Source organism: Atractosteus spatula, chromosome 5 (assembly GCF_055471065.1).
Source record: "Atractosteus spatula isolate fAtrSpa1 chromosome 5, fAtrSpa1.hap1, whole genome shotgun sequence".
NCBI lineage: Eukaryota > Metazoa > Chordata > Actinopteri > Semionotiformes > Lepisosteidae > Atractosteus > Atractosteus spatula.
In genome coordinates this window covers 17753868-17763820 of record NC_142710.1, presented here as the reverse complement: position 1 = coordinate 17763820, position 9953 = coordinate 17753868, and the positions used below count along the sequence as shown (strand labels likewise).

Genomic DNA, 9953 nt, shown 5'->3' with positions numbered 1-9953 from the left:
CAATTGTAAATACAATCGCAATAGGTAATTGTAAATATTCTGTAAAGCTACCAACCTAAAACAACAACAAAAAAAATTTATTCTGGAATATAATTTTTGAGGATGGAACATGTTGATACCTGTGTTGCGATATGGAACACAAGTCAGGATCTTCACCTCCCCTCTAACTGGCTGATAGTGCCTGTCTGTTTGTCTCACCACACAATGCACATCCAGATTACAGTTCAATCACTTACAATTGTTTATTGAAAAACAGGCAACCTTTTAGTCTTATAGACCTCTAACTGTTACAGGTAAAGTATACGCATCTGGGAATACAACTTGCTACTAAGAAACAGACGTTTAAGAGGTAATATTCCATTATATGTGTCCCTTACAAGCAAATGAAAAAGTTCAACTACAAAAAAAAATACAAAAATAAAACAAACAAACTTCAGAATAACTGCAATAAATTAACAATGTACAAAGTGCTTAAATTTATGTACAATTAAATACTCTGATGGGAAAGAGGAGGGTGCACTGTTTGCAACTTGTCATTGTGAAATCTTGTTAAACTGCTCCTAAACCCCTTTCTACTGTAGGTGTCAGTCAGAGTGATATGCTAGCTTGCATCTGCAGACCTGCTCTCCTCTTTGTTGAAAGGTTGAAGTGTGAAAAACCAGGAAGCTTTTTGATTCTTTACAGCATATCCATGTTTGCATAACATGTCTGCCGGTTAAGAAAATGCATTATGTTCAAGTTACTGTACATCTGAATTTATAGCTGAGCAGCAGACACGTGAAAGAGTCTTGCGGTGGAAGATACATTAAGTAACATGAAGCTAAATGATGAGGTGATGTACAGTATAAGAAAGAGGCTGCGTTCTGGTAACTATTTGAGAATGTGCAGTTATAATGGAGATTCTGTATGCATATATATATATATGTGTGTGCGCTTTAAGGGAAACACAAACAGTTAAAAAACAACAGATGTTAGTGTTCACTCTAAGGTTTCCTTTCTTGGCCTCCTGCTGGCTTTCAGAATTGAGCTTGTCTACTGCTAGTTACTACTCTACACAGTGCATTCAGGTTCTTGTTAGAGTACCTGCTTCATAGACGTCTTAGCATAATTATCAGACGGTCCGATACTCCTCTACAGATTTTCTCACTACTTACAGAAAGGAAGCTGACAGACCGTAGATCGCTAAGCAAAGCAAAGCCAGTTCTGTGTAACGCATGCAAAAAATGCATTTAATATTGGCTTTACCCACTTTTGTAACTTAGTTGGTTTCCATCAGTTTCCCAGAGCAATTACATTTGCAAAAACAAAAATTTACACACGGGGCCTTTATTTCTACACCGCTGTCGTTTGCGTGACCTCCCTGAGTCCCGGACGCCACACAAACGGGGGAGTAGGGAGCCTCCTTCCCCACCTCTGCCCCACACTGCCGTCGCGCTGCCGCCCTGCTGTTGCCTTCAGCCAGAGGCCCGGGGGCACAGCGGGCAGCGCTGCCCCCCTGCAGCCCCCCGCGGGTCGTCGCCGTGGTTCCCCCCCCATGGGCCTCGCCATAGGAGCGCCGCAGCGGCCGGGGCCTAGTGCTTCTTCCCGGGCCTCGCGCCCTTCCTCCGGCCGGCGCTCTCGTTGCGACCCCTCCTCTCCCTCTTGACGCAGAAGTACTTGGTGACGGTCTTGCGGCACTGCTCGCACCGCACCGCGCAGCACCAGTGGAACTTGCAGTTGCAGCTGGACACCGTCTCGGCCTCCCGCTCCTCCACGGCCAGCCCGCACTGGCCGCACAGCCGCTTGCAGCTGCGCTTCTCCCACTTGCTCAGGCCCTTGCCCTTGCGGAGACACTCCCGGCCCTCCGTGCCCGGCAGGCCCAGCGTCCGGTTCTCCAGGCAGTAGTCGGGCGAGTCCTCCAGGTGGACCAGCTCCTTCTTGGAGATGGAGCTGAAGGTCTCGGCGATGGCCCCCCGGCTGGCGGCGCTGTTCCCCGCCCCCTTGAGGAGGTCCACTTTCAGGCCCTTGTGGTATTTCTCCTTCAGGTAGTTGCCCACCTCTCTGAACTCCGGCAGCTGCAGCCAGCAGGTCTGGGTGGTACAGCTCCCGGAGACGCCGTGACATTTGCAGGTCCTCTTCATCGTCCCTTTCACTGCCTGCAGGAGGAATGGGATGGGACGGAGGTGGGGGGGACGTCTCTGATTAACACAGCCTCAGCCACAATCACGGACAGCATAGACCCCAGTGTCGCCCATAGAAAAACACGCTATTTAACGACAGCTGAGCCCCAGAGGTGCTTTTTCTGTCACCCATCTAGAAGTGGAAATCCAGGATAAGGAATTAATAGATGTGGTGCTTGTGTTTAATGGTGAACTTGAAAGAAACTGTCCCTGGGAAGCAAAGCTTTTCAGCCTGTTATTTCATGATGGCAACACTGGTTCTTGAATTTGCACATTCTTCAGTCAGGTGGGGAATTGTTCTGTGCTTTTTTTTTAAAAAAAAAGAGAAGTGAATGAAATAAAAGAAAGCAGAGCAGAGTCAGGGTTCAGTCTGAGGTCCGTCTCACTCTTTACACTTCCTGGATATTTCTTGACTTCAGCCGAAACAAACAGCTGGTCTTTTGAAAAGGAGACGTTCTCTTTTTGTCACAGTGCTTTCTAAGGAGAAGAGTTGGGGGGGGGGGGGGTCGGGCGGAGGGGATCTGAATTTCACATTGAGAAAGATTGTTCTGCTTGTGAAAAAAGGAGAATTTATTTAGCATGGCCATTGTCAATATGTTTCTGCTATGAGAAGACTAAATAGAAGCTCTTTTGAGGAGGAAGTTAAAAAGGGTTTCTTTGGTACATTTTCTCCTCCAATGATGCCCCAGGTGCCATGGGAATCATACAGGACTGGAGGGGAGAGCACTGGCAGTAAAAACAAAGAGCACTTAAGTACCATGGCAGTGATCACCATGGCTTTCTTAAGTGTCACAAAGACCAATATAAAATGTAAGATCCTTATTGCAAGAGTGAAAATAAACACTTATTTAAACCCCAGATAATAAAGAAGCTTTCTAATGTATGGCTCCCTGGGTCTCCTAATTAAGACTTGCACCACTGGGCCCAAGAATCTTGAGTTGAAATCTTGTCATAAAAGACATTCAATACTAGTAATAGGCCCTTCTGGTACAGCGCACACAGTGTTGTGGGTAAGAGTGGCACCTTACTAATAAGAGTCTGAATAGGATTCTTGGGTGGTACATAGTGTTTGTTGAGGGAAGAAAACAATAAAAGGAACTTTCTCTTCAATGATGTGTAGGTGGCCTTGTGAATTTTTATCTCTTATTTTTAAATCTTAATGACAGTGCATCAGAATGCGCACAGTTCAGTTCCTTGGAACTTTTGAAGGGCTTCTCTGTGCAATGGGGAATTGCTGTAGCACATACCCAGAAGACCTGCCTATCTGCGGTCTCCCCCCATGCTGTTGGACAACCACCTCTTTTGCGGCCAAGAAACTGGAATCTACCTTGCGCCCGGCTTCATTGTTGTGCAAGTTCATGGCAGCCCTGGCGTCTTGTCCTGTTTCCAGGGCATCGACAAACTGCTTCGAGATAGCCTCCCCAAAGCCAACGTTGTCACTGCATCCCCCCCACAGCCATCCCTGGCCCCCTGCAGAGGACAGGAAAAAACACACCTTCTTTCCAGGAACAGGCCCGATCACCGGGTCAAACGACAGCACTGGTACTGTTACAAGTTTTAAAACACTTGGTGTTTCTGAATTGCCCGTACAGACGTTCATCATGTTTCATGTATGGTAAATGTACAGTTTTCCTATGGTTTTACTATGCCTGTGCTTTGCACTTACCTGGTCGTTGTTCCCCATGATGTACATAATAGTATGTCCTAACCTTCCATGGATGATTTTGCCATGTCACTGTGCTTTTTACTACGCTGATCTGTGCTGTACAGCTGCAACCTTTTATGTGTGGCCTTTACATCGCTATCTCTTATTCATTCCATCTATACTTATTCTCATTTCACTTGAAAAGCACGTGTCAGCATCTGTCTTCCCCAAGTAGTCAGCTCTCAGGACTTGCCTACACTACAGATTTCAGCGAACACATCCTTTGAGTAGTTTACAAGGATATCGGTTGTCAAGATGTCAAGACTCTTCACATGACCCTTGTCACATTTTTAGTTTTTGCTTTAAGCTTATGATATGTTAATATAGTGGCACAGTGTTCTCAATTATTGACAGGACAGGCGTGTCTCTCACCAAGCTGGCCATTCCTAGTGTCGTCACATCCGCAGTTGTCGAAGTCTCCTAAACTGCAGTTCCTGGTCAAGGTGTACATGACTCCAGCAGAGCTGATTGCGTGGACAAAAGCTGTTTCTCTGTTGGCTGGGAGCAAAGTCACTGTGTAAGGTGGGGCAAGCCGGACCAGGACAATGAGCTGCAGTGCAGTTAACAGAAGATCCGACGATAGAGCACTTTCATAGGTTAACCTTAAAAAAGTCTTTTACTTTTTCAGACGTGACCATTCACAGCGTGAATATCCACCTTAAGCTGCTTCTGGCTTCAAGGTTATCTTACATTTTATTGACTGATTTGACAGTCATGGGTGATGGTCATGAAGTTAAAAAATGGCATATTTTCCCCTTTACATCAATCTTTTTTCAAGACAAGAAAAGGGATGAGTTACCGACTCTTATCCCTGTTAGATCAGTTAATTCTTTACAGTATGTGGATACTCATGAATACAAGCAAGCAAGGGTCAGAATGTCCAAATCATTCATAGTGGTTTTGGGCTCACTACATTCAACAGATACAAAGCATAGTGCTTCTTCGTGTCTCTATATTGTATTACCTGGTCAGAATTTCAGAAATCTGCACAGGAAATCAAACAAAGGTTTATTCCAGTGCTCTGCATACTCACATAAGCAATAGATACCCTTAATTTGAGAAAACATCCAGTAATGGTTCATTCTTTCAGGACGAATAAAAGTTCATTTTCAAAATAATAAAATCAGTCTGAGGACCGACCTGTTCTTTCCTTCCTGTTCTTAAACAGAAATATAGTATCTTAACTGAACAAGATAAATGTGTGTACAGTACCTACTCTGAAAAGGACCATGGGTAGGCTGCAAATACACTTTCAGCTTGTTGTGCTTGTCCAACACAGCACACTGTGAATGTGAGCAGTTTAATGCTGATGTGTGTCTGGCTGGTGCGTTGCTCTAGTACAGTTTGTCGTAGCCTAACAAGCCTTCCAGGTCTCAAGAGAAGCAGAAGTCAATAGAAACTGTACTTAAAAAAAACATTTGGATTGAACAAAAATCTCAATGTAATCGTATAAATTAGTTGCCTGTTGACGTTTAGTTGGTCACCACATCAAAACTCAGCAAGATATGTCATTTGTGAGCCTGAACTAATTATCCTTGGTGTTTTGTACACATCTGGACTTTTTCCCAGCACAGCCCTCTCTCCTCTTACCACTCCTGAGGCCACTGTGTGTGGACAGCTGCAAGGCCCTCTCCGGACAGTTCCAGCGGTCCCAGGCAAACTGATACTTGCACTCCTCGATGCCACTCTGAGCTCCAGCTGCCACGCTGCTCGAGTAGATCAGATAAGCCTGGAAGCCGAAAGAAACACAGACGTTAACCTTGAGATTCTGCTGTGATCCATACATCCTAAAAACTGAAAGGAGCTGGTTGGAGGAAGTGAATTGGTGGTCACAGTTGTTGCAGGTGCTTGAGGGGAGATTGAGAGGGAGCAGCAGGTGGAGTCAATCCCAGTTTCAATCCCACTTTCTATCAGACAATGAGCCACTTCCACAGTCACAGCCTCTGTGCTTTCAACACCTGAGTCACAGGGCACAGACCTGATCAAGTTTCTTCATAAGAAGACCAGCATGCATGCCAGACTTTGTGAATCACAAAGTCCTTCCTGCTCTGGCAGTGTGGCAGTGATTCAGCCTTGAACGAAGCCCATCTTGAACAGCTAGAACAGACAAAACACGAAGAGGAAGAGACCAGTCCAGGTCAATGATGCATGCACGGACAAAGACCCGTTCCCAGAAGCTTCCTTGATGTTGGAACCGATATTTCACATTAGCCTTAATAATGAAATCACTTTAAATCCGTGCGAATTCAGTTCTTCAGTTGTAGAATATTAGGTGTGCCTCTACAAAATAATTTCTCATGTATCTGAGGCCAGCATTCTACCCCTAACTGCAGGATTTGTAAATTATTTCCAGGAAATAAACCTAGAAAAGTAACTTCACTTCTTTTTATTTTAGAAAATAAAATAATCTCAGAGATTTTCTGAATGCCCTTTGACTGTATTATTAATTCTAGGCTTTCAGCTAGGTTCAGTTTAGAGTAGAAGTCTCAAACTCAGTTCCTGGAGGGCCTAGCATCTTTTTTTTTGCAACCTGATGTTTCAATTAAATAATTAACCTAATTATTTTCTAATGAAGACATATATAGGATTTTTTAAGGTCTTTTATAGTTGATTATACAAGGCATTTGGTTAATTATTTCAGTACATCTATCCATTAATTTCTAACAGCTTTGTACAACACTTGCTCACAGGACAACTAGAGCCTAACCCGGCAAGCAACAGGCACAAGGCAGGCTACACCCTGGACGGGATGCCAGTCCATCACAGCGCACACAGAGACCCAGACACATGTTGGCATACACAAACACCAGGGCCAATTTTCCCAGAGTTCAATTAAGCCACCAATATGTTTTTGGATTGTGGGAAGAAACCAGAGCACCTGGAGGACTCCCACATAAACACTTGGAGGACATACTAACTCCACACAGATAGCACTGATCTCAGGAGGACCCCTGTGTTGCATGGCACCACTGTGCCACCCTAATTCAGTAAGACACCCTTATTCAATAAGACAGTTACCCATATATCACCTCAGAGCCTAATTATAAGTATTGCAATGATATAACTAATTAAATACTCATTAATAAAAACTATGTAACTGAGAATGTGGGTGGAACAAAACCCAGAAAGCACTCAGGGGATTGAGCCTGACACCCCTATTATTCCTTACTGATGGGTAAGCAAAATGTGATTTTGGAAACAGAAGTACATGAGAAAAAGAAAGGCTCATAAAGCTGTGAACAGTAAGTGCAAACAATGAGCGAACCACCTAAAATAACCATGTGTTTTGTGTTGAATGACCCAGGAACAGAAAATATAAGCCTGTAAGTCATAAGTATCTCCATTGAGAGCTTAGTTACATTTTGCCAGTTGAATTTTATTAAGTAACTGGTGCTGTAGGCAGTAGCTGGTGCTGTGTTACTGATTAAACCGGTTGCTTTTTAACTTGGCTCTCCCTTGCCGGTTGAACCTCGCCTTTGACAATGAGAGAGCAAGCGATACGTGCTAATAAGTCTCAAGTAGCCCCAGCGAGACAGAGCAGCTCCTCCTCTCACAGGAATCCGCGTGCTAATGATGACCACCCACCAAAACCACCGTGTCCATTCCTATCTTGGATGTGTACAATTAGAAAGATTTTCCTAGGCACTAGAAATTTCGCTTTTCAACTGGAAAATGTGTAAAGCCCTCACTGTTTTACATTGCTGGGAGAGCTCTAACCAAGCATGCAATTAAAGGCGTCACTTCAAAACGATCACTAATCCCAAGTAGATGTAGGTTCTTCAAGTGATGTATGTTAAGTTCCCAAGAAGAAGTCACTTGGCATTACGTGTAACAATCTGGAACAAAGACCAGGATTAAAATAATGCCAAACCATCTCATCAGTCTCTTCTTCAGTACAGCCCAGAAAAGGAGTATATCTTAAGGTCTTAAAATCGAGATAGACCACCTTAAACATTACTGTTCCCTTTAGAAAGAATATAGAATATGCAAATGTTAACGTTTTCCACTCTCTGTGAACTATCTTCTGTTTTTTGATGAATTAGAAAACTAAAGATCAAAAGAATAATGGCTCACCTTTGGGCCCGTCATCAGAAAATTATTCACTGACCTGGAAGACAAGAAACAACCGATTATTTTGCAGAAGCTAAATTTGTCCTTCACCAATCCTGTGCAATTTCACCTTTACTCTTTTTTTTTGTCAATGTAACCCCAGTATATCTGCACCTGAAAAACTCTGGATAATTCTGTTCTCTGTGATGTTCTTAGGACAAAAAAATGTGAAGATATGAATGGATTCTTACCTACACAATTTTCACTAAAAATATTAAAATCAAAATGCATTTGGAGTTTCAAGGAATAATAATTGATATATTTGAAATGTATTTATTTTTTGCGGGAACAGATTTTTGTAGTGGTATGTGCAACAGCCAATATAAAACAGACAAAAACGGAAAGCACTAAGTCTGACGTTGCTTCTATGTAGTTGGTGTTCTGTGGTCTCATTGTTATTTAATATGAGCACTGGAATTTAAGAACATAAGATTTTGTCAACTTTATAAAAGCTAACACAATGTAATACATATTCACTAATGACTCAATTTAGGTTAAAAGGCATATTTCGTGGAGGGCATGAAAGTAGAAAATTCCAAGATGTAACCACTATGTGCTACTTGCCGTGCAAATATTCTTTGCAAGGAAAGTAGCATACTGTAGCTACATTTTAACGTTTTCTGCTTTCGGGGATTTTTTTGAACAATTTGAAATATTCAGTGTTTAAAAAAAATACGCTAAGCAAAGATGACAGTCTCAGTCTCTATCGAATACATCGATCAAATTCGCGGAAGTTACAGATTTCATTACCTTTGGAAATTTCCTCCTAGATTTGGACTTCAATAGAAGAGCATCCCATAAATAAACGCCAGGCTAAACCGTCATCAGCCAGACAGCGAGACAAGCGCTGCTGGTCCTAACACTTGTTGCGTTTCATTATATTTAATTTAAATAGGTATAAGGTATAGGTTTTAATTTCACAGCTTCGTTGACTACACTGTTTAATATATTTATTCCAGTAGCATCATCTGGGATGTGAAAGCAAAACAATAGCACATAACCAAAAGTTACCATTTTATATTTTAGCAGCATGTGACTCCTAAGATGTTCTTATCAAAGTGAAATTTTTTGCAAGTAAAATTTCCAATTTATAAGCCTTATATAAAATTATATATATTTTTCTATATTATATATAAGAAATTTATGTAACTCTGTTACTGGTGGACTGAAGGTTATTTTTAATTCCACAATTATTAATACGTTTACTGATTCCCTATTTTAAAAAGTTTTTCTTTTTTCGTTTTAGCAATGTGAAACCCAAATAACAGCTTTCTGAGGGACCAAAAAACGGAAATTATTTAATAAGATTAAAAGCAATCCGAATCACAGCGGAAAGGAATGGTTCATGTTTCCGAATCTCGCTCACAAATCGAGTTTCTCCTTAATCGTTAAACTTCGAGGTGTTGATATAAGCAAAATTATTTTGAAAGTCTAACAGGGTTTGATTCAACTAAGAAAGAATATCATCTGTGCTTTGGCCTCTCAAATAAATCAAAATACTAATGAACCAAAGTGAAAGGCGACGTTACTGACGTGAAGAAGACTTTCAGGAAAATGAAATATTGTGACTCGTTTTTCTTATCCGTCGTTCTTCTACCCAGTTGTTTCTGAAGCAGGCTACGTACTGTACAGTCGTTTAACGCAACATCAATAAGTATCTTACATTTAACACGTCTGTGGCATGTCCTTTAAGTGAAAAAAATCCATGAACCTTTATGCGCAAACGCAATTGGAAGGGAGTTAAAGAAGGGAACCTCTATATAAAGTATTAAAATCAATTCGATATTTTGATGCGCAGTACTGTTTAAAGCCAATTTGAACATTTGGGTGTGTTCATTTCATTTCCATTATGTCTGAATCCAAAATCCCCAAAAGGGTGAGAAAACAAAACATTCTTACCAACTGCAACATGTCTTCATGTGGGCCATCAAAATAAACATGTAATAATACAAATCCAAATGTAGAAACATCCTGAAGAG

General features: G+C 41.8%; 1 protein-coding gene across 1 annotated transcript; it reads right to left on the bottom strand.

Annotated features, from left to right (window-relative positions):
• Positions 1-229: 229 nt before the first annotated feature.
• On the bottom strand, positions 230-9953 carry wnt8b (wingless-type MMTV integration site family, member 8b). The gene is made up of 6 exons (XM_088916563.1): positions 9874-9953; positions 7939-7972; positions 5455-5593; positions 4237-4362; positions 3487-3629; positions 230-2135 (listed from the first exon to the last, which is right to left on the bottom strand). Exons 1-6 carry the CDS (start codon positions 9942-9944, stop codon positions 1572-1574), a joined length of 1077 nt encoding a protein of 358 aa, XP_088772689.1. The 5' UTR covers positions 9945-9953; the 3' UTR covers positions 230-1571.

Bases quoted from the DNA above. Each gene is read 5' to 3' on its own strand.
- wnt8b (XM_088916563.1), bottom strand. From the start codon at position 9,944: ATGTTTCTACATTTGGATTTGTATTATTACATGTTTATTTTGATGGCC. The intron at 7,973-9,873 runs GTAAGAATGTTT...CTTGTCTTCCAG, and splicing joins ATGAAGACATGTTGCAGTTG to GTCAGTGAATAATTTTCTGA. The intron at 3,630-4,236 runs GTGAGAGACACG...TGTCCTCTGCAG, and splicing joins CACTAGGAATGGCCAGCTTG to GGGGCCAGGGATGGCTGTGG.